This window comes from Seriola aureovittata, chromosome 9, assembly GCF_021018895.1.
Source record: "Seriola aureovittata isolate HTS-2021-v1 ecotype China chromosome 9, ASM2101889v1, whole genome shotgun sequence".
In the NCBI taxonomy this organism is placed as follows: domain Eukaryota; kingdom Metazoa; phylum Chordata; class Actinopteri; order Carangiformes; family Carangidae; genus Seriola; species Seriola aureovittata.
In genome coordinates, this window is record NC_079372.1 from 18,700,320 (window position 1) to 18,725,051 (window position 24,732).

The window sequence follows — 24,732 nt, forward strand, 5'->3', positions numbered from 1 at the left end:
GTCTGTACTAATTCTAAATTTAAAGGCTCTGAAAAGATGTTTTTTGGGTCGTGCATGAATACACTATTTTCTGACAGAGTTAGAACAGTTTTGGTTATTACACATAACTGTTTTTTGTATGTTTTGTTTTTCTCTGTGCTCTCTTTAGCTGGTTTGAAGTGGGGCAGAGCTCTGTTGGAAAAGCGTGATGTCACTCACTTTGTTGCACCAATCAGAATGTGATTTAAAAATGTTCGGACAGTTGCATCAGCCATTTTGTGGCAGTGTTCAAATTTTCAGCTGGAAATTTTATCCACTATATGCTGCACTACGAAACTGTTGTGCAGTGCCTGTCTGGTGAAAGTGCTGCAGAAGAAGTCATCTGGCTAACAGGCTAGGTGCTAACGTTAGCTGCTAGCTAATGTGATTTTATTATTCACTTAATACTCCTCAGACGTCTGGACCGCGCAGCGACTCGTCTCCTCCTCTGCCTGAACAGCAGGACTTATTATTAAAACGCCCGTTGGGACCAGATCTGCAAACAACACAGTAAAGATTGCTCTGTAGACACAAAGTTAAACAAACATAATACATGAAAGATGCGTAGAAATTGCAAATCTTATAAGATAACATGTATTTTAAGGTCCTCTGGCGTCTGTTTATGCGACAGAGATAATAACTCTGAATATCTGGCGCTTCTTTATGGAGCAATTTAACATCCAAGTTGTGTCTGAAATGTGTCATCTGCTGTCTGCACTCATCCCCTAGAGAGTCCTCTATGTTGCAGACACTAAAGAGCAGGCGAGTGAGTGAACAAGTGGACAATCTGAACACAGCCATAGAGTTGATTAAATAACCTTTCGAGTGTTTCCATTTAAACTTTAACTTTGGCTTTACTTTCTGGTTGTTACTTATTTAGTCAAGAAAATATGATGTTATAGAATAATATTTAACATTTGAAACAAGGTTTCCAGAAGCTTTAAACCGCAATCATGATCTAAATCTTTCATATTCATATTCGCACAAAGTTGTTTTAATATATTTTTAGTTTAATGCTGATTAAACAGTAGATTCGGTGCGTGTTTTTAGAGTTGCAATGATCCGTGAGCGATTGAGAGAAAAGTAACAAGCAACTACTTTGATAATGAATTAAATGTCTTGGGGTTTTTTTAAGCCAGGTTGTCAAATATCTGCTGGTTCCTGCTTCTAAAATCTCATGTTTTATCACATTAACAGTAAATGAGCAATTTTGTAAGGCTTTCGATTAATTATTAGATAAAAAAAAAAAAAAACTCTTTTAAAGACGTGGCTCTGGGCATTGGGAAGGTGTTTCTAGCGAGGTCTTTCAGAGACTAAACAATTGATAGATTAATGGAGAAAGTAAATGGCAAATTAATCGATAATGAAAAATAAAAGTTAGTCGAAGCCCTACATGGGTAGAGATTGTTAATTGCAGTAAATACTAATAATTTTACTTGATCAGAGCCCTATCGTTTGCATGGCATTGTCTCCTTAATTGAACTGTAATGATAAAAGGGATAGTAAAGAAGATGAGCATGTTAAATTGTGAAACAATGCCGTTACCGTACGTGTTCATTAACAGTTGTGGCTGTTGCAACAGTCCTCATTCTCCTCATGCACGTTCTTATCAAAGCCAGGTACCCTGTATAAGCAGATACGTCAGAAGACACTAAGCTGACTTAATTTTTTTAAAGTATTTTTGTCAATCTTATTTTTACCCAAAGCTGTAGGCAGGAGTTAACAAGGTCGATTAAATCCACCCAGGTTCACATTTAGGTCACTCAATCAGACATCAGTGACTGCTCTGTGCCTGTGTATACAGATTCCTGCCACATGTTACCGACCTTGAGAAAGTGATTAAAATATCTAAAATATCAAGCTGCAATTTAAAAAAAAAAAATTTTTTCCCCACAACTCCCACAGCTCCCCTCACGTACGCGAAAATGTCTCGTATTCAGTGGATTCCTCGAGGCCATTTCAATAGGACACATGAGTTTTGATGAAGGAAACTGCCTGCCGTCCCTACAGTCTTATTTCCTTTGTCCACTTCCTGCACGTGTCTGTTCATTTCATGGGAATGTTTGTCACTATAAATAGGAATCTGCGTCTACTCGCTCTGCAGCAAAGAGTTAAAAAGAATCCATAAATTATTAATGTGAAATAAATGAAAACATAATTTGAACAAGGCTGAAATGTTGTTCCACATACGGGGAATACACAATGCATATGTATTATTAAATCGCTCTTTTCTTTGTGCTCGTCTTTCTCTTATTTTCACGTTACCTTCTTGGACGCTGCATCCCTCACTTTCTCTCTGTCTGCCACCGTTTCGTTCTGTTTCCAGGTTGATCGACTGATGGAGCTGCATTTTAAGTACCTGGAGGCTGTTCAACAGGCTGACAAGAGGATCGAAGGAGAGAAACATGTAAGCAATCTCTTCTCCCCCCACCCCCCACCCCCTGTCCCCTCCATCCTCCTCCCTGAGCTGTGCCTTTATACACTGGCTTCATATTAAGCAGATGGACGTTTTAGCTTTGCTTTATTGACCACAAATGGACAAATGACATGCCATAAAGGAAATGTGTCTAACCACGACGTCATTAAAAGCAGTGATGCTCAACAGCATGTTCTTGGTATCTTAGTACGAGCGTATGAATCTAATCTGACCAAGCAGTTTGATCCTGTTCTGAATCTGAGAACAGTCCAGATGTGTGAAATCGATGCCGCTTTATTAATGCTGCTATTAATAACAACATGCTGTGTTTAACCTAATGACTGTAATTCATCATCAGTTTTGATCAGTTCCTTCCAAAAAGTCATTCAGCATCAAGTTTCAATCCTACTTGTGTGAATTCGTCCACAAATCAGCGCCAAACGACGTTACAACAGCCTTTAATCTTAATAAGCCTTTCTTATAAAGGTGCTGTTTGGACTTGGGTGCAGTTCAGTTGTTGTTGCTGTTGTTGTTGCTGTGCAGTAACATGCACCATTAAACACTGGACCAAAAAGTCTCCAGGTATCACATATACAAAAATAGGAACAATAAATAGTAAAAATAACAATGCTAATTTTACATTCTGCTGAGATTAGTACAGAGTAAATAATTTACTATGCATGTGTCAGAGTGGCTACAGAGACCATGGACAATATTTACTAAGTATTTATGGCCATTTTTTAGGAGCTGAAAAGCCTAATTGTGTGTGTGTGAGAGAGTAAAATGTGAAAGTAAAGTGTTTTCCTATATGTATTTTAAATTTCTGTTACGTTTCTGTTCAGAGAAATTTATTGCAGCTGATTTATCACTGCTGCAGAGATAATTCTGACATTCAACGTCTAGTCAAAGCCGTTGCAAAATCTACGGCACTGTTTTTATCTGACAAACACAGAGCGAGAGCGACTGTAGCCAGGTGGAGACAGGGAGGGAAAGAGACGGCACAACAGCACAAGAGCAGCGATGCAACAGCCTTTTTATTTTTCATACAACTTATCCTCAATATTTCCCACAGGTCACCACTGCCTATTTTTTCCTGACTGTTAATGGCTCATAGCAGCTCCAGGCTGGTGTGAGTATGATTGAAGTGGCAGGTAATAGTTCTTATTAAATAGGCCGGGGATGTTTTCTGTTTACGGAAAAACGTCTAGTTGAAGGAGTTTAAAAGTCTCACCAATAATCTCCCACTGATTTTTCATAACTTTCTCAAACACTAATCCTCCTGGTGAGCTGACGACATCTGGCCTTTTTAACTGGTGTTTCCTCACACGCAGTTTTCCTCTTGCAGGATGAGTGCACTCTTGTAGTTTCAAAAGTATCTTCTCTTCAAACGATTTTCAGCAGCAGAAAACATTTTCTTTTGTTCTCATTTACGTTCCAGCACAACACACACATCAGAACAGTCATCAGATCAGATTTTTGCAAAACTTGTTAATCAGATGAACTGAAGCATCTGTAGTTTGGGGGATTCAGAAACAGCTTTATGTAAAAAAAGAAAACGTATACTGTATATATATATATATATATATATATGTGTGTTGATTACGTTATTCATATTATAGTGTTCATATTTTATTTGCCAGCAATGTGTTTTGCTGGATGACGTCACATTGAGAGCTGCAAAAATGAATCGATCAGTCGATCAGCAGAAAATTTATTCTGATGATTGATTCATCATCTCAGCTGCTCAGTTGTGAGGATTCGATGCTTTTCTTTGTTGTATATGATGGTAAACTGAACACTTTTGGGTTTTGGGCTGTTGCTCGGATAAAACGAGGATTTAGAATATATCTGTTTGGGCTCTGGGAAATTACAACGAACAAATATTTTTTACATAAAATAGTAATTGATTTATTTGAGAAAACAATGAGCAGAGTAATCTTTTTTTCTTTATTTTTTTTGACCAAGTGCAAATATCAGCCATAAACCAAGGATAGTTCAATTAGCATTAACCACAGTGTAGCTCTCATTATTGCTGAGCCGGTTGCAGCTTATCATAAAATGTGCTCTGGAGAAAAGGTCCGTCCCCTTAAGTCATATTTACTGTGGTATTGAGTCTTGCGGGTCTTACGAACAAGTCGTTCATTGAAACAAATTAACCAGCTTACTAAAGAGGTGATGATCCTCTCACTTTGTTGTGGTCACTACTGTAATGAAGAACTCTGGAAATAAGTGTAAACAAGTGATTCATTTTAAGGAAAATACATTTTAAGAGTTTCTCTTGGGTCTAATTTTTCTATGAACCTTAAAATCAACCCGCAGAGGAACAGAAACAACAGGAACAATAACCTTCCATTACAATGGTCACAGACAAAAACACAGACTCCAATCCCATCACACATTTGTGGTTTTCTTTTATCACCCGGTAGATAAAAGAAATTCAAATTGCATTACAGATGCTCAGATATGAATGACGATCCCGGTTATAAAGGGTTGCGGTTGTGTCGTTCATTTTTGGTAGATAAGATGTGCAGTTCCACACAGTGTCACATCCAAAGCCACGAGGGAAGAGACCCAAAAAATAAAAAACATCACACTCCAATTGATAACAATATGACAGTTTACGGAGGAATGGAAAACTTGATAGGTGTGTGTGAGGCCCCTATTGAGCTGTCTGCATGTGAGTGTGTGTGATTGTGTGTTTGTGTGTGTCAGTGTGTTGAGCTGTGGGCTAGACAGACTGATGGAGGGATACAGATAGAGGGTACATGGTCAGATGAGGGGGGGCGGGGATAATGGCTTCAACAGAGAGAGAAAGACCATCTAAGAAAATAAAAAAAAGCAGAGAGAAAGATACTGTAAATATCAGGACAGGAAGTACAGTTACATGAAGAGGAGTGGATTTTTTCAGAAAGGGAAATGCAGGGAAAAGTAGAAAGAGGAAGAGAGAGGGATGTCAAGTGAAAGAGGGAATGATGAGGGGGAGGGAGAAGTGGGTGGAGACAGATAAGTGTGAGATTCCTATCTAAAGATGACAGCAGATTCATTTTTCAGACAGACATCGTGGTGGGATCGTCAAGAAAAGGCCAGACAGTTTGACTCCCCCCCCTCCTTTTTTTTTTTCTCCCTCCCATCCCCTCCTCTTCTCTCGCCCCATCTCCTCCCGTCGCTCTCTCTCTCTCTCTCTCTCTCTCTCTCTCGCCACTTCCTCCGGGATGACAGAGTATGACTTTGTGATAACCTGGTGATAAGGAACCTTGTCTGTGTGTGCCACTATCTTTGAAGCCACACGGTTTAGCTTTCCCGAGTTCAGAGCCGTTCTGTGAGCCGGGCACATGTGAGGTGGGAGGTGATAAAATACCCATTTGTGGCGAAGCAACACTATTCTATTCATTATACACTTAAAAAAAAAAAAAGCATCTTAATCAGTATTTACCACCCACTGCTTCCAGCACACAGCTCGAAGAGCATGTAGAACCTGCAGACTCCTGGCACTATGCAAAGACATGAATATTATTATTATTATTATTATTAACTTACTATATACGACCGGACTCATGTCCCAGTAATCCCAGTACAATGCGCAGAACCTGCCGAAAGACAAATAATGTGATAGATACTTAAATTCTTAACGCCTCAATTTGTTGCACAGATTTATAGATTAAAGATTGTGTTTAAATTTAGGGGGAACCACTCTTAAAATAAATTCGGTCGACTCCAGTCCGCATTTCGAAGTGTCCTTGCGCAAGATACTCAACCCCAGTTGCCTGTATGGTAAATAAGCGCTGCATGAATGTGTGTGTGCATGTGGCTATGTAAGAGCAGTAAATTTACTATCCCATTTAGATTACAAATTTAAATTACAAATATTCTACAAATATAACATGATGGCATCCTCACACCAGCAAGAAGTCAGGCACCTGTTGCATCTTGTTCTCCTCGTCTCTGAACAAAGTTCTTCATGACTCTGGCTGTATGTTTTCGGGTCGTTGTCATGCTGCAGAAGGAATTCAGAAAACTTTTAAACATTTAAAGTTTTGCACAGTAGTTTACATCAGGCAGAACCTCACGGCCATGGATGTAGCAAGCATGAATCTGTCTCTGAAACCTCATAACCGCTGAAAGCTGAAAGCTGGACTAAAAACTACACTAAAATTACACTGAAATCAGCCAGTTTTGTCCCAGTCTTATTGAAACGACAGGAAAAAAAATTGCCCCAGCGATTTCATACAGAGGGTGCACACACTTGTTGTAGCGTTTATCTGATTCCTGATCATGTCAACAGATCAATGATTTGTGTAGTTGAGAGACATTCGCCTGTAGTCTAGGCAAACCACGATGGATCCGGCCGATGGCAAGGCATATATTCAGCTATGCGTGAGTGAAAGTATTAAGTATTAAAGATGGCGAACAAACATGTTAGCATCCTGATATTAGCATTTACATTAAAAGCATAGAAACAGCCTTCCATGCTTTATATTCCTCAATGATGATTGTTTGTATTGTAGTGATTTCACATTTTGTATCTTGTATTTACATTAACAGCAAAATCTGTGGTTTCATTCCCTCTACAGCTCTAAAACTGAAAAACACCCAGATGATATTTTAGGTCTGTGCGAATCAAAGCTTCCACCAAATGTCACGTTAGGTTAAATAACACGATAAAGACGCCAACCCAGTTCTGTCCAGCGCGCCTCCGCTGAGTCGGCTGCCGTCAGCAGCGGCGTTTTATCTCTCTCTCTCTCTCTCCCGTGCCTTTTGGTTTTCCCCAGTTAAGCCTGTTTTTAAGGGGCGGTAAGCAAAATGTTTTTCCTCTGCAACATATTATCCACAGATTTCTCGGGAGGATAGCGAAGAAAAAGCTGCTGCTGCTTTTTCTCTGCGTCTCCAGCCCAGTCGCTTTAATAAGCTGCTTATTTTCCTCCCACCTTGGTGTCTCTCTTCTCTCCTCCCTTTCTATCCCTCTGATTCTCTCCACCTTAAAGCTGCTTTTTCCATCCAACTATATTTCTCATTTTTGACTCGCCTCCCTCCTCTCCTCTGTTTCTCTCACCCCTCTTTTCCTATCTGTTATTCAATAACCATTGCTGGTCCCATTAATTTTCATCTCCTCTCTTTCTTTACGTTGCATCTTCCCTATTTCCTTTTCTTGCTCGTGATCCACTCAGTCGCACCATTTCTCCTTTCTCCATCTTTTCATGCACCTTCCCGCCTTCATTTTTCTTGCCCCCACATCATCTCCTCCCTCCTCCATCCTCTCTTTCCTTCCATCATCTTTTTTCCTATTTCTTCTCTCCTTCTTCTCCTCCCATCTAATGTTGCTGCTTTCACCTCACCAGACCTTGTTTCTGCTCTTGGCTTGTAGGTAACAGCTCTGGGAGATTGATGAAGCTCAGCAAAACATGGCGGAGGCCAACCTCAATACTGTAAAATGCACAGCAGAGTGCACTTTCCTAGCACCTTGAGAACCCAGTTGAGTGTGTGTGTGTGTGTGTGTGTGTGTGTGTGTGTGTGTGTTTGTACAGCAGAAATGGCTTGGTTTAGCATTGCTGACAGCAGACCTTTTCAAATAAAGTCTGTGTTAAGTTTGGATTGGTTTTACACCTTGATGTGACATATTTAGTTTTCCCAAGAGTAAATGCGCTCTCTCTCTCTCTCTCTCTCTCTCTCTCTCTCTCTCTGAACTTTGCTTGTCTGTGTCACAGCTCGTTTATCGTCCCTTCATCTTTGCTCTGTCTTCTCTCAATTTTCCTCATCCATCGTTCCTTCCATCAGAAGTCACCGTTCATTCATTTAATTTAGGATGAGGGTGTGCATTAAACAGCGGTGTGAAGCCGCTGTGAAATTTGGTTCTGAAAACTCCAGCCAGGTTTATTGGTTTATTAAAACCAATTTCATTTTAATTAAAAATTGGTCAATTAAAGAGTTTTCACCTCGAGGCCGGGTTCTTCTTCTTGGATTGCACCAAGATGCCTGAAAATGTCTCAGTCCTCCTGAAAAAACTTAAACTTAATTTCACCTATTTCCTACAAATTATGTTCACATGCATCTAATTTGTAATGGCTAATAAGTTTCGGAGGAAACAATAATGTTATTTGCACCAGACAATTACATTACCAGGCAATGTTTTATTCCAGGGCAGGAAGCAGTAACAAGTTGTATAGAGCAGGATGGGGTGGGATTCAGACACACAGCATAAAGTGCATGATAGTGACACCAGAGACTGGAGTTCACATCTTGTCTCCTCCTTCAAGTCTTAACCAAGACCGCATTCATTCTCAACCTCAACTGAGGGGTTTGACCTTACCCTGTTTGAGCTGCTCACATCACATGTTGTTTGGAAGAAAAATTAAAACAGCAGCGGTGAGCATTTTACAAACATGCACACACACAGTCTTAAAAACTCTTATATACACTAATGAATTGGTTGCCAGTGAACTAGACGAGGATGCAGACGCAGCTGTGACGTGCATCGTTTAGTTGTGAAACAATGATGTTATGTTATGTAATCGCTGTTTCTACAGTGACAAGTTTACCCAACATTAGTCAACTAGAATTAGAAAAACCATGCGATCAAACATTAGACTTCCATGAATAGTTTCGTCATGTTGAGAATATTACAAGCGAGCTTTCATTTCCAGCAGCCATTGTTGAAGCAGCACAGGCTGTCCAAGTTTAATAGGTTGTTTTTTTATCATGTTTCTTTTCAAACGCATCCCAAATAAAGAAACTGTCACAAGAGTGAGTGATGAATGAAAGGATGTTTTGCTGCCTTCTCATCTTTTCTAGGTGATGATAGCCAGACAGAAAAAAAGAATCATTTAATTCACCGTGAGGCTCAGAGGCTACCGGCAGCTACGGTCAAAGTTTTAAGGTGGAATCTTTTCCTTAAATGTCAATATGGCAGCTTTGACCATTTTGTTGCATGACACTTTAGTGGTGATTGGATCTTCAAGCACATAAAAAGATGTGCATGAATTTCAAACAGATTATCTAAAGATCCTAAAAAAAATCACTGTATATGTACAGTATAATGTATAATGTTAATGAAAAATATTATCTGGTTGGTAGCCAGTGCTAATCTATTATATTTGGATGCAATTAGTTGTACATGCAGTTGGTTTATCAGGCATAAGACTTGAGGTGAACTACAGCGAAATGACTTTTGTTTGTATGTGGAGATGGATGTTGAAACATGATTTCCATGAGTTGTGAGACTTCTGTTATCAGCGAAAAGAAAGAATAAAAACAAGAGGAAAGGTGTGAGGCAAAATGAGTGTAGTTATAGTTCAGGGTTAGCCCCGTTTGGGACTGGATAAGAGATCCGAGTGGAAAAGGTCAGGGGAAAGTGGCTGCTCTTTATCAGAAGTGGGGCTGTTAAATAGACGCACATTTGCCATATTGACCAATTAGTCTTTGTCCTTGAAGTCTTTTCTTTTGTAAAACCAAAAAAAAAACAGTTGGAAAACACTTCCAATAAAGCACAAATCAGCTTCGTGTTGCTTGTCCCAAGTTTTCTGTTGTGGTGGTGTCTTCGCCTCATTGGCTCTGATCTGACCTGGTATCAACATGCGTCTCCAGTCATCTGCTGCGCACAGCTCTACAATGAAATAAAAGGCTTTAGTCATTTGAAGTGGTAAAATATTTTCATTCATTATGAAACTGCAGCGGGACTAATCAGACTGCAGGAGAGGACGTCAAAAGGAGTAGGCGGTCCTTCAATGTGGCCCTGACCACCTCCGAATGTGGTCTGAGTGATCGGATCTCAAATGCGTCTTGGGTGCGTTCACACCTGAACTCAGAGTTGTCCACATGCGATCGGATCACCCGAGACGGATGTGAGCACGAGGTCTGAACTGGGCCATTGTGATGCTGTAATGAGCTCATTATTGCCCCCTGAGGCCGTGACAGTTGGTAAGAACAGCCACAAGGGGCAACAATGAGTAAATACCACATTGAAAACAAACTTCGACTTATACTTTAATAAAAAAAAAATTTAAATAGGAGAAAATAATTCAAGGATGAGGACTAACAGGTTGGTTTGGCTTTAATTTGTTTGTTTAATCTTTCTCTATTTCTTTTTTTTGCCTCGTCTTGGCAGTTTGAGGGGAGCGGTCAAAGATCAGGACTGAGAAACAGCTCGAGACTCAACACAGACAAACTCTGTTGGATTAAAAGTTCTGTTGGAAAGAGTTCAGCACAAACTGAATGTCATGGTGGAGCAAGTACCTCCTCCCTCCTGGGAACACCGCTGCTTTGATTTGCCCCACTCTGTGAAACAAATGCTAATTGATGTGCACCCCAAGCCACAGGGCTGTTGTTTCTTTTGGAGATTATCATAACTTGAAATCAGCATGTTATCTCCCACTCTCACAAAGTTGTATTTTTTTTTCCTCAAAGTTTGCCTCATTATCAACCTCTCTGTCTCGGTTTTTAATGAGGATATCTAACCTCTCTCTTCTTGGTGTTTGCTTAAGCTTCATAAAGAGCATTACGTCCTACACACACACACACACACACACACACACTCACACACTCTCACATACTCTCATATACAGAGTCACAGTGGGTTTTTGCAAAGTGCTGACAAAGAAATAACTTTAATTCTGCATCTAAGCATCCCAGCGGAAAAGAAAGCACATGAATAACAACCATCCACAAACATCAGACACACACACACACACACACACACACACACATACACACACACACACACACACACACACACACACACACACACACACACACACACACACACACACACACATACACACACACACAAAGGAAAGACAAACACATTTTCAAAACTAAATACTACATTAAGGAACACAAACCCAGATGAAGGTTCTCATTGAAAGACGCACAATATTCATACATACTGTGTGTCACACACGGGCACGAACGCACATGCGAGGTTTCCAGTACACGCATCCAGCACTCGTACCGCACAACACAGGCTTACATAAATCATACACACCCCATCACACAAACACACTTGCACAATGCAGCTGAGTTACAGTAGAGGGACAGAGACTGAAAATCGCTGCTTATTACTTTGTCTGTACTGTAGCCAGGCTGCCAGGCTCCCCTGAGGTTGCAGTAATTGACTTGTCCAATCCCTCCTTTAAACACGTTATTCTTTCTCTGCTTCTTCTGCCCGGTGTTTGCCAGAGGGACCGAGCTGCCACACAAAAGATATTGGCCGCAATGTCAAAACTCACAAATGGACAAAACTCCGCAGCTGTAATGAATACTGCCACACAGCCCACATCTGCTCGGGTTTTAATGTCCCAAATGTCCATTTCTGCTCCTCACAATAATGAATATTTAATGCACTTATCATTGTTCAAAACCCTCCACTCCCTGTGCAGATTCAAAGATCTGGCTTGATTCATCATGTGTGTTGAACATCTTTTTCTCTATTCCATTAAAGGAAGGCTCCCCGGAGGGTGCAGCAATTGACCCGTCTAAGACCTTTATTTGAAAATCTTTCTCTTTCTTTTTTCCCTTGACGAGTGGCCTAATAGGAGGAGGAGTTACTGCAGGCGTCAAGGGTTACAGAAGTAAATGTCTGGCATCAACTAAGACTTACAATTCTGGATTTGTTACGGCTCGGATAGGTCATCTTAATCCTCTCTGTGAGCTTACCTATGGTTACCCATAACACCCTTATCCACGCAGGGTTGTGGATGCGTTTACGTGTATTGTTGCAGGAGCATAAGTCCAGCTTCATACTCACAGGTTATCATGGCACCTAGAGACATCTGACAGACCAAACAGACGGACGACACATGACATTTCTCAGACACTAAGAGATGATTCATGATGTTCATAACATAAACATGTAGTATTCTTAAATTATCCGGGAGACACCTGTGTTTCTATTTTGAGGAACAAAACATAATAATACAGGGTTCAGTTACTTGCTTTTTTTTTTTTTTTAAGAGACTTTGACCTCAACACCGGCTGGGAAGAGGTCATAGTTGTTGACCATTGAATCAGTGGGGAGCTGAAAAAGATCAAAAAGGCCAGAGACCATCCTCGACAATTGGCAACTGAGAACCAGTTCCAGTAGAAAACCGGTTCCAAATTGTCCCAACCATCAGAAGCATATGACTCAGAGATGATCAGTTCCTTTTATCCATCCTGGTGTGTTATTCTGACATTTTAGACGCCTGGTTAGCATCTTCCAATAGTCTGTATGCGAGGCGTTGAGGGAGCATCTGTAAACTGTAGTGTTCATTTTTATGGGAAAGCGGTTTGGACTCCTCTTTGTATGATTGATGTTGACATTACCGTGTTGCCTCGATGTTTTACCTTGCTCTCAGAATTAATTTCTGATTGCTGACACACCTTGTAGTCTATCCTACTGTATTTCCTCTAATCTCACCAGTACACACATCACAGACCAAGCCGCAGTCACATTGTTTTATACGGTTGTGATAAAGTCCCATTCCCCTGCAGCTGATAGTCGGACGGCTGTAATGGAAACCTGTGGATATGCAGTAATTGAGTTGTCCAAGACCCTCTCAGAAAATGCCCCTGGCTCTCCTTTGCAGTGCTGGCCAACGAGCAGTAATGAGGATGACAGGAAATAGACTTCTGGTGTGAAACAATGAGAGAAAAAATGCAAACGCAGCAAGCACGGTGTGTGCTGCACATCTGTGTGTGTGCGCGTGTGCGTGCTGTTTTCCACTCTCCCTCAGGGGTCACATGTATGTATTGTGTCCCATCACATCCTGTGTTTTGTATCTTTGCTGAAGTTGGATTGTGAGATTTGTGTAACTTTGCCTCAAGCTACTGTATTGGCTCTGAATAATGAGCTGAGTTGTCCTGGAAACTGAGATAATCTTTTCTCCTACAGGAAGTAGTGGAAACACAGTTTACATTCAAATAGCTTTGTTTCAAGTTTTTTTTTTTTTTTTTTTTTTACATATTTAATGGCTGCTAGTTGACAACAAGGCCGAGCGCTGGGAATATTTTACAATGCGATAAGTCTCCGCTTTGTAATAAGACAGAATTCTGGGCCAGTGTTTTACCCAGAGGACACAGAGGAGACAAATGCCCTACATTCAGCTTCTATTAAAGGTTCTTGTTGTTAATTATCTGCATTGTTTTGCATCTTTTATAACCTACAGTTGACATTGTACAGTAGGCCTTTGTTCTAAAGTTGTATCTGCTTGTTTTCTCTTCTCTCGGGATGAAATCATTAAAGCAGGATGAAATCCTGCTGTCAGAACCCAATGTCACAAAAATGGATATGTTGTTTGTTTTGTTTTGTTTTTTGTCCCAGCTCTGCAACCTGCAGCTCAAATGGTTTTCCCAGAATAGTCTCGTACTGTAGTCCTCAAGAGCTGCCCTTTGATTGAGGCATGTTAATGAGCTGAACTTAACAGCTATAATTGGGTTTTACAGTGTAATTGATCTTTAAGGACAAGGCCTTTTGAAAGTTTTAATTTTCTCTGAGATTAAATCATTGGGATGTAAATGTCATGTGTAGTACCCTTTAGCTCGCGCTGAAAGCTATTTGTTTTCATTAGGAGCGGTTTGAAAAGTCGCCCTTTTTTCTTGATTTACTGTCACATACTGGAGCACGTTTGCTTTTTCTGTCTAGTACTGGGCCGTCCTTTTGTAGACTGAAACAAATGCATGATTCACAAATAGTTGATACAGAATTTCTTAGGTAGGTTTGCAGCATGTAGGTTAAATGTGTTAGTTAGTAGTCAAAACTGACCAGGAGAACTCTATTGGGAAATGTTAATCCTTTGGTTAATGTATGTAATATTCTATAAAATCCATTAGATAATAGTAAGAAATTATTTTTAAGTTCAAAGTTTTGACCAAAAATCATTTATGATGGAACGTTAACAATCACAAGTTTACTACTGTGTGGCAGAATGCTACAGAACTACTCCTCCTACATCTTTCAGCCTGTGTCTTTAAATTAGCAAATGATCTAAATTTAAAATGATCTAGATCTAAATTAAAAAGCTAAGATTTTAATGTAAAGTGGCATCATCAGCTTTGCCTTCCTCACTGCAATAACTTGTGCATTGTTTACAGCCTTAACAGAATATATCTTCCTATTGTTCATGCACAGAAGTAAAACTGTGTGACAGCCAAACACTTAACACACTGTCTGTTTCTGTCCCACTCCAATGGTTCACACTCCAGACTCCACTCTCCCACTCAGGTCTGCTTCTTAATCTCTAATGATGATTAATGTGGGCTGTGTGCGTATTGGCAGCACTGTGTTATTGGCATACTGACAGGGTTGTTAAGATGGATAACTATGCAAGTGTGTGTGTGTTTGTGTGAATGTGTACCCGCCTCCCTTCTTTTTTGCAGCTACGCTGTGAAATCAATTGATTTGTGTCTGGTCAATGGAGAAAATGGATTTGTGGAAAACGATGAAAAACAACACCTAAATTAAACTTACTCTCTGATTTTTTTTGTTGAATCTAAAGTGTGCAATGAACAAGAGGAACCCTCTATAAAAAACAGTAAATTGGGATTTGTTCACTCGTCATGCATAAATGCATGTTCTCTTTTTATGAATGTGCTGTGCCTTTTTGTGTGTGTGTGTGTGATCAGGAGATGGTTCGTCGCGGGGAAATCCTGGACGACAGCATGGAGGACGAGTTCTACCTTCGCCGCCTGGATGCCGGACTGTTCGTCCTTCAGTTGATCTGCTACATTATGGTGGAGATCAGCAACTCTGGGATCTCACAGGTACACAAACACAAGCACACACACACACACACACTGACTGACTGGTTTGCCAAATTAGTTCCCTTTCAGATTAATTATTGTTCGCACATCTGATCAGACAGGCTATAAAAGCAGACAGGAGTCAGATGGTTTTTATGGGCACTGCAGCCAAGTGGCTCATTCACTTCACCACTAATCTGGGTTTCACTGGACGCGGTGACACTTTTGTGTGTGTTTAAGACTGGACCTGCAGTTTAAATAGCTGCAGTCCAGCCCTGCTCACCTCATGCTTTTTTAGGGAATAATTATAAATAAGTTGCCCCTTCAAATTCCAGTTCAGATATTTGTGTGACGCCTCCCATCTGATATTGATGCCAATCTGAGTTTTTGAGTAGGGAAATATGAACTTTAATGATACTGTGGGTATTGTGAATTTTTTTTTTCATGTATTCCAAAGAGGATAAAACACTTTTTGGAAATGTTTGTGAAAACAGCCTCTGAGTGGGTGTTTGCCGTGGCAGCAGCTGACTGACACCTCACAGCTGTTGCTGCCTGGGGACATGCTGTCAGTTTCTGTGGCGCGCTGCTGTCAGGAACACATCATAACCTACGAACATCGAAACAAGACCTTTTTTTATGTTTTTTTTATTTTATTCTTAACAAGCTCTCACGGTGTTGGCCATCCACTGTTAGCGAGTTAAGACAGCTGTCAGGAGGACCTATTGTGCTGTTATTGTATTTCATTCTGGAAACAGAAACTAGCAAGCTTAGCTAAGTTGCTTCCACTCAGAAAGTGGAAGCTAGTTAGCTAAGCTTGCTAATGTTAGTACTGATTCCCACTTGCTGTTGCCTTTTTCATGTTATTTCAACACCTGCTGAGTCATGGTTGGCATCTTCCACACATGTAGCACTGCGTGTGTCCCACATTATAGAAAGTAGGAGGGCTAGCTAGTGTTAGCTGTCTGGGTCTTGTTGAAGGTGATGTCAAACAACCAGACTGTCAAAACTTTGTTTTTGATAATTGAATAAGATCAAGTAAGGTCCAAACAATCACTGAGGATAAATACACTGATTTATTATCAAAAGTGAATTTAAATTTCAGTTTGACTTTAAATCTACGGTGTGTTTTAATGATCCTCTTTTTCTCTGCATTTAGCTGCAGCAGCGAGTTCATCAAATCCTCAACCTCAGAGGAGGCTCCGTCAAAGTAGTACGCCACATCATGAGAGGTGAGTCATTTTCTTTTCTTTAACACAGCAATTTCTGAAATAAAATATAGCTCGCAATTGACCAGCTTTAGTAACAAACAAACAAACAAAATGCAGTGTATTGTAATGTGGGGGAGTATTAGTATTAGTACAGTTTAACGTCATAGTCGTGCTGTGCTCTTTCCTCTGTTGCTCTGTGTTTTTCTTTCTAACAAAAACTCTCTCTCACTCACTGGTTAATGGATTCCAGTCAGTTTTACTTCACTGTGCTTTCTCGGCAGTAATCTGCTGTTACTGAAACTCGCTTCTCGCAGGTGTTTCACGACACTGCTGGGGCCTTTTAATGTGAAACATATGGAGGAATTGTGAGAAAATGAACCCGACTTCTCACTAAAATAAGATTAAATGTACTTACATAATGAGGCAGTTAAGAAATAAAGGCATTCTTAATAGTCTCAAATAAAGGCCTTTGTTCAGTTAAGGAATGTAATTTTTATGGTTTAAGCAGAGACATCACCTTATGTCCAGTTACTGTTAAAACATGTTAGCAAAACAGTATTTTTTACGCCTGGCCTCCACACTGCTCCAGAGTTTTCGAGCCCCTAAAACTGAGACTTTTGGAAATGCTGCTGGTTCTGCTTTACTTTACAAACTCCAGGGTTGCATTGAGGTCTGGACGAGCAAAAACGAAGACCAATGGAAACAATGACATGGTCGTCCACTGTCGCTCCCTGATTGGGTTTTATCAGCCTCGACTAACAGTGGTGAAAGCAACATGGATAACGAAATGGCGGCATTGCTAACCTTGTTGTCTTTGCTAGTTGCTGTCGCGCAGTTAAATTGTCCATTTTAATGCTACAACTGCCTTAGCTCTTCCTTGCATTTTAATTATTTGTGATATGGAGCTAAAATGGTCGTCTGGATTGAGATTGTTTTTGTTTTAAAACACGATCTTTAAAATGAAAATATATTAGAGTGGATGTTGCCTAAGTAAGAGTTTAGTGTCTGATTCCGACTATGGACCCCTCTCACGTCTACAGGTCGGCCTGGCAGTGGCACCAGAAACATAAATCCCTCACTACGGAGTGAAATAGAGCAAATAAAATGTTTAAAGAGATGTATTTTGTGGAAGGGACAGTAGCTGCCCCTACAGCTAAATCAGTTTGTCTTACTTTCGGAGAATCTTTATTGACACATTTCTTAAAATCCTGTTTCAGAGTACTTGGCAAGGAAGCAACTTTTTGGGGAAATGTTGGTATAATCACTGCTCTTTAGCCGTGGTTGTCGTTTGATAGCGAGCCCATGCTGTTCGCCTGCCAAAGTGGGTGTGCTGGATTATAATAAAATACTATGAATAATGTCATTCTTACTTATTCTGTGGGAACAAAGAAACAGACTTGGGTCAACTTTGAAACTGGGTTGTCAGAACGCATCTCTCTATTTTTTTTAAGATTGAGTTGAGTTCTTTATCTCAACCAGTGTTTTGTGCAGGCTTCTGTTGAATACATCCCTCCTTTGTGCTGGTCACACTGTCCCCTGCTTATGGAGACCTACTGGAGCAGAGGAACAGAGGAGGATATAGGTGATAATGATGGTCCTGAAAATCGTTAAATACAAAATTCAGTTGGAGAAGTAATTTAATTCTAAAGATATTGGAGCAATAAACAAACACAATAAAAATCCAGCATCTGATACATCCAAGTAGAAGTGTATAAACAGGTGTTTATGTGCTTCTTATTCACATTACCTGTGTACAAATGGTAAAACAATGCACAGAAATACATCCTGGCATGTGAATACGCATTATAATTTGATCGTATTGTCAGTGTGAGAGGAGCCAAGTCTGTCATTCACCACTTCTTTTCCCCCCCGTCCCAAAGATTTCCTGTCCTGCCGTACTTGTTTTCTGTTTGGTTTTCAAAGACCTAGCAGGTGTGTTATTTTCTTCCCGGTGTGACATCCATCCTTCCTGTATCATTGTCGGATAAAGCTCGAGGACGAGGCTCCATTCACACACCCCCCTGGCTCTCAGTGGCATGTAGCACTGAAGATAGAGCCATCCGTCACGCATGGCAGTGCCAGCAAGCATGGCAATTCTCCAGCCCTCACTGTGTGTGTGTGTGTGTGTGTGTGTGTGTGTGTGTGTGTGTGTGTGTGTGTGTGTGTGTGTGTGTGTGTGTGTGTGTGTGTGTGTGTGTGTGTGTGTGTGTGTGTGTGTGTGTGTGTGTGTGTGTGTGTGCGGGAATGTGTTTTCAAATGTGTATTTGCTTTTGTTTTCATCTGCATATTTGCATACACGTGTGCCTTACTTCTCTGCGTAGTTTCCATGATGTGTTTTTACCTACTAACAAGATTTGTTTTGTTGTGTGTGTAAATGTTTGCCTGTAGCATGTCTGCATATTTATGTGCACCTTGTTTGCTTCTATCTGCATATTTTTCTTTTTCATATTAACATCCCTTTGAGAGAAAATATATGCAGGTATGAACATGTTGAGTCTGTTTCCTTTGTGATACAGTTTGCAGACTGTATTCATGTCGGCCCTCGCATGTTTTCACATATTAATGTGCATGTTGCGTGAGCTTGTCCTTGCATGATCTTGACGTATATGTATTTGTCCTGCATTGCGATTGTGTTTATGTGTTGAGGACCGTGTGTATGCATCTGTAATGGTATGGTGCTGTTGCATGTGTACGTCCAATAGCATCTGTGTGTGTGTGTGTGTGTGTGTGTGTGTGTGTGTGTGTGTTTGGCTCGTGGCGCATGCCCTCACCCTTTTCATTAGGCCGCGCTGTGAAGCCCTCTCTCATTTCAAGTGCCTCAACTGGTCAATGTGAAACTGCAGTAAAAGGTTAAGCACATGCAAAGTGTGTCGCCGGCTCTGATGTCTTGACCTTAATGGCTTTAGTTCTCTGAATGAGAAGCAGCTCTGCAGGAAGGAAGGCTTTGCACAATGGAAGGAAGAACATTGATTTCACTAATGCTGTGAAAACCTGGGGCAAGGTTTTCCACTTAAGAAACTTTAGGTAGGTTATTTGACAGGTGGTTAGACTTGGCGTAATTATAAAGATTCATGTTAAACACTGTATGTTGCCTTCAAGGTAGTGCTAGTGGAGCTCTGAGAAACTGTATAAAGCATAGGAATAAAGGACATTCAGGTGATGTCAAATATACTTTCTGGTGGACTTGTTTTCTCCTTTGCCTCAGGGCTGGGTTAAGGTCTAACAGAATTAGTTGGTACAACATGTTGTCTGGCCTTGTCTGAGGCCCAAAGTGTTTTTAGCAGTTCTGAACAGTCACACCGAGGCGGGGCGAAAAGCAGGCCGTCACAGAGAGAGGGAGAAGAAGAACAACAAGACTTTCAGATGGTCTCTCCTGGAAGGCGTGAGGAATTAAAAAAGAAATCCCCCGTTAAAATGCGTTGTTTTTAACCAGTCTGACAGATGAGAGAGAGGGAGGGAGAACGGGGAACATAGGGATTGAGCGAAACCATGTGCTGCACACAGACTAAAGTTTTAGTCATTTGAAATAATAAAATATTTGAGGTTCGTTTTGAAACTGTTGGGGGACTAATTAGACCGTGACAGAGGACGTCAGTGAAGTAGGCAGTTCTTCAACGTGGCCCAGACCACCTGAGTGATTGAATCTCAAATGCGTCTTGAGGCGTCTTGGGTGCGTTCACACCTGAACTTAAGAGTCACCTGAGACGGATGGTGATAGCAGGTTGACCCATCACGGTATGAAGGGGGGGGGTTCCAAATCTGCTATCCAACACTTAACTCTGGCTTGTTGGGGTCATAATCCAGCCCAGATCCATCATTTCATTTTCAGTCACTGTATGAATTTTTCATTTATCCTTCCTTGACACTTGAGCCACTGTTGAAGTATGACTTCTGATAGATGATCTGAATCATTAAAGGATAACTCTGGTTATTATTTTTCTTTTTTATTATCAACAAATCCGATGAAGAGAGAAAAACCAGCCTGTGTAGAAAATATAATCAACACACAACCTGATCCTTTTCTCCAAAGATCCAAAATGCAGTTATAGTAATGAAGCAGTGCATTACCCAATGCAATAGTGCAGCTCTTTTCTTTACTGGATACATAGGAAAAACTTGTTAATGCTGCCATTTCCTTTAAAAGCCTTGGAAACAGCTATTTAAAAAAAAAAAAAAAAAAAAAAACAGCTCAGCAGATGGCTCACTAAATGTGGCCATACAAATTAGCTGGTGATTCTTCTCAAGGTGTCCTTTTTATGTTTTGATGGTGGTATTTTAGAGACATCTTTGCAGTAGACATTATTTCACACCGCGTTCCTCCGATCTAGATATAAAGACGCAGTTTATCTCGACGTTGACGAGCATAATACGACTCAGCAGAAACCTCAGAACGGCTTTGATTTCTTCTCCGCCGTTTGTGTCAGTGACACTCAATGCCACGACTTCTGCGGTCGGATGAACATAGCACAGGATCATTTGTGCCAGCTGCCCTTTGTGCGGCTGGATCAGACCAGTTTCAGACTGGGTATATGGGTGTTTTAAATGAGCTGCTGTGTCCCAGCTGCAGCTGTAATCACACTCAAAGTCCTAGAGTGTGTCTCTACCCGGGGCTGCTGCTGCTGCTGCTGCAGAGACTGCTCCTGGAAACGATTCTCCTTGTACTCATGGCAGATCAGTCCCAGTCACTGACCTGAGTAATGGCGATGCTCAGTACTGTATTGTCCTCTGCCGTGTTGCCGTGGTGACAGGAGGAGAGAGTACCAGCATGCCAAAGAAAAGGTTCTGCAGAGAGTTGAAGAGTCACCGAATCTCTGACCTTTCCGTCTGTGTGGCTGACTGCATCGCCATTTATAGACACGGAGACACACACACACACACACACAGGGACAATGACAGGCGAACAATGAAAAGAGTCTGTAGGTTTTCATGTTTTTGTTGAGTCACTCGCTCCGTTTCCCCTAACCTGCTTTTCTCAGTCAACCGTGAAATTCTGCCATTTTGTAGTTCACTAACATCCCACACCTCTGGGGATCACATTCAGATCCCCCCAGAGCTGCTGCTGTGGAAGCTGCATATCTCTGTGCCATGGTCCAAACCTACACCCCACACACCGCCCCACCCCCCCAAACTACTGCACTTACATTTTTATAGCTTATAACTCAACCCAGCTCTGTTCAGGTTATCCAGTGATGGAGTGACCTCTATTCTCCAGTCTGCAAACCTGTATCTCATGCATTATACTGTCTGCTGTCCATCCATCCATTACCCATACCGCTTATGCTTTTAGGCAAATTCCCAGCTGACGTTGGGCGAGGGCCAGGGTGACATACAGGCGACAAACAAGCATTCACACCTACAGGTGATCTTAGAGTCACCAGTTAACCTAAACCTGCGTGTCTTTGGACTGTGGGAGGAAGCCGGAGTTCCTGGAGAGAAGAAGACACGAGGGGAACATGCAAACTCCACACAGAAACCTAGAACCGAACCTACAACCTTCTCATTGTGAGGCGACAGTGCTAACCACTGCACCACCCTGCCGTCCTCTGTCTGCTTTCCTTACAGCTCAAATATGACTGATGTTGCTCCTGACTTTAATACAAACCTGTCTGATTTATTCCTTTACTTCTGTCATGCAGTGATGGACGGTGGTCCAATTTTCAGACACCTTGTGTGTTTTTGTTTTTTTACTTTTTGTTTTTTTATCTTCTGCCACTTTATATTTCTCCTCAATGACATTTCAGAGAGAAACGTTCTTTCTTTTCCTCCACATTTGGCGGCTAGAGCCAATCCCAGCTGATGTTGGCCGATGGCTGGACAGGTTGCCAGCAATTTTAGAGTGGCCAATTAACCTGAACCTACATGTCTTTGGACTGTGGGAGGAAGTCGAGGAGGAAATCCACGCAGGCACGAGGAGAACATGCAAACGGCAGGTTTGAACCCAGAACCTTTTTTTGTTGTGACACGACAGTGTAAACCACCTGCAGTGATTTTTGAGCTTGTTATCAGTTGAGTACTTTTAAATGATAATTCCATTTGATCAAAATAAAACTTTTTGTAGTTTTGGCATCATTTCTATCTGTATTCACCAAGATACAGAAACTGTTGGAATCTGGTGAAGAAACTGTGGCGATGCTGAGAGCAGTGAGACAGTGAGAAAGGTTTGAAGCAAAGCCCCGGGTCAGTCAGGCTTATTTAGTGGAGAAAATGAAAGCAAACTGTAAAATTGTGAAACTGTAAAACAAAATCTCCTCTGTGTCTTTGACAGCCGTGTTTCATCCTAAACCCTGCGGGCTCTTGTCAGGAAAGCCTCCCCCACCCCTCCGTCATTCTTTCCTCTCTGCAGTGTCTCCCAGAGAAGAGAGTGGTCTTTTTCATCTCTCTGTCTCGACATCCCCGGGTTTAATGTGTGATCCCTGCCTCAGAGGCTGGCCGAGAGATGGAACAAATGCCCGCACTCCACCGGGTCTGCAGCAGCTGTAACTTTCTCTTTCTGTGCATTAGACTCACAAATCGACTTTGGGTTGGTCTCGGAGGCCTTGTGTGGGAGGCGAGACGCACAAAATGAAGGAAGCGCTCAGGAGGACGTGATGAAGTGCAATCACTGCACAATACACCTGGACTGATTACTGTTCACAGCCGGAGGACACAGGCGCTGTCCAGGGACGGCTCATGATATGACAGCACTTTTTCAAAGGAAACATCTTGTAATAGGAGTTTTGTTACAAAGTGATGGGCAGACTGAACTAGTACAGTCTAGACTGTAGTGAAAAGCTATTCAATGATGGCAATTCTTCACTGTCTTCAGTCGGCATTCTCCACTGTAGACAACCAGATATCAACACAATTTCAAAAGCGAGTGGGAGGAATGGGAGCTGCTGACGGGTTAACTCCTGTTAATGTTTGCTTATGTTTTTCTTTTACTTAGAAAAATCTATATTGTGTGTACATATTTGAATGTGGGCCACGTATGTGTCTTTACATCCAGTTGCTGTTCAAATACTAACATCTGTTTCTTTCCCTGCTCTCAGGGCTGTGAGAACACAAGGACATTCACCTTTTACTCCTTATTTTTGGTGACAAAGTGACTAGAGCTCATTCTACCGTCACTCTGAATAAGACTTTCAGGCAGATTCCCTATACCGTGTATTATTTTCCCGCTCACATTTATCTTCTGTTCAGCCATGGGGAGACGGAGCTCGTGAATTCCTGGCTCCGAGGATGTTCTCTGTACCTTCAAAAGTCAAACAGCCACGCCTGCGCTGTCAAGTCAACTAATCCGCCAACTTCTCTCCGTCTTTTGCAGAGTACGCAGAGAGCATCGGCGATGGGAAGAGTGACGAGTACAAAGAAGCTGAGCGGAAGAGGATCATGGACCTCGCAGACAACTTCTAACCTCTCTCTCTCTCTCTCTCTCTCTCTCAAACACAAACAGTATGTTCTTCCATGTGAGAACACTGAAATCCCTCGGTTTTGATCTGGGACCGACTGACCGTGACCTTGAGCCAGTGGTCTGTTTTTCTGTAACTAAAGTCAGTGAGGACGTTTACATGCAGAGCTACAAACCAAACCTTCATTTACTTATTTTCATTTTTTATCTTATAATCTTACCTGAATCTTTGACATGCAATGTTCAGGGAAAAAAAAAAGAAAAACAAACTCAGAATTACCGGAAAAAATGTTAATTAATTAGATGTTTTAATTAATTAAATCTTATTTATCCACTAAACACAATCTGTATACATCACAGGTAACTGGTTAAAATCCAGTGTAAGCGGTGCAAGTGAACGTGCTCACTGCAGAGCAGTTAAGTTTTGAGAGCAGAATATTGTAGATAAACTGACACAGTAAACAGGAGATGTGCTGTTTACTTTCTCTACTGTGTTCTTGAACTCTGCAGGATAAAAAAAAACAGACAGACCTTGCTCTCATCACTTTACCTGGTTTGTTTGTTTGTTTGGGATTTTTTTTTTTGCGTGTAAAATATTTTCAAATAAAAAATTTGTTAATAAAATCTTGATTGCGTGTTTGTTCTGTTCGATTAATGTCATGGTTTAGTGAGCGAGACTGGCAACAGCTTATTGATAACCGTCTGTGCACATGAATCTCATTATGCCTACACTTGTTTACCGTTGCACACAGGCACAGATGGAGACGACGAGCGCGTACATATCTGCAGCTTCCTGCACAGAGAGAGGATCCTCACAGTGAGACAGACCTGTTTCTTATTTATTTGTCTGAACCCACCCACTGCTGGATCTCAGCAGCCTCCTGGAGCTCTCTTCTCATCAGTGTGGAGGTGTATTGTGGTAGAGCTGTACACACAAACAAACCCACTGTTTTATTCTGCCTGTGTTGTGCACAATACATCACTGTATCTTTGCT

At 41.3% G+C, this 24,732-nt stretch overlaps 1 protein-coding gene across 1 annotated transcript in view; it reads left to right on the forward strand.

The window, feature by feature from the left end:
* The window catches only part of ctnnbl1 (catenin, beta like 1), a 53,207-nt gene extending 28,846 nt beyond the window's left edge, over window positions 1-24,361 (forward strand). The window contains exons 13-16 of the mRNA XM_056385412.1: window positions 2,345-2,425; window positions 15,026-15,163; window positions 16,299-16,371; window positions 23,654-24,361. Coding sequence (XP_056241387.1) covers window positions 2,345-2,425; window positions 15,026-15,163; window positions 16,299-16,371; window positions 23,654-23,742 — 381 coding nt within the window. The 3' untranslated portion in view covers window positions 23,743-24,361. The remainder of the gene's footprint in view (window positions 1-2,344; window positions 2,426-15,025; window positions 15,164-16,298; window positions 16,372-23,653) is intronic.
* The last annotated feature ends 371 nt before the right edge of the window (window positions 24,362-24,732 follow it).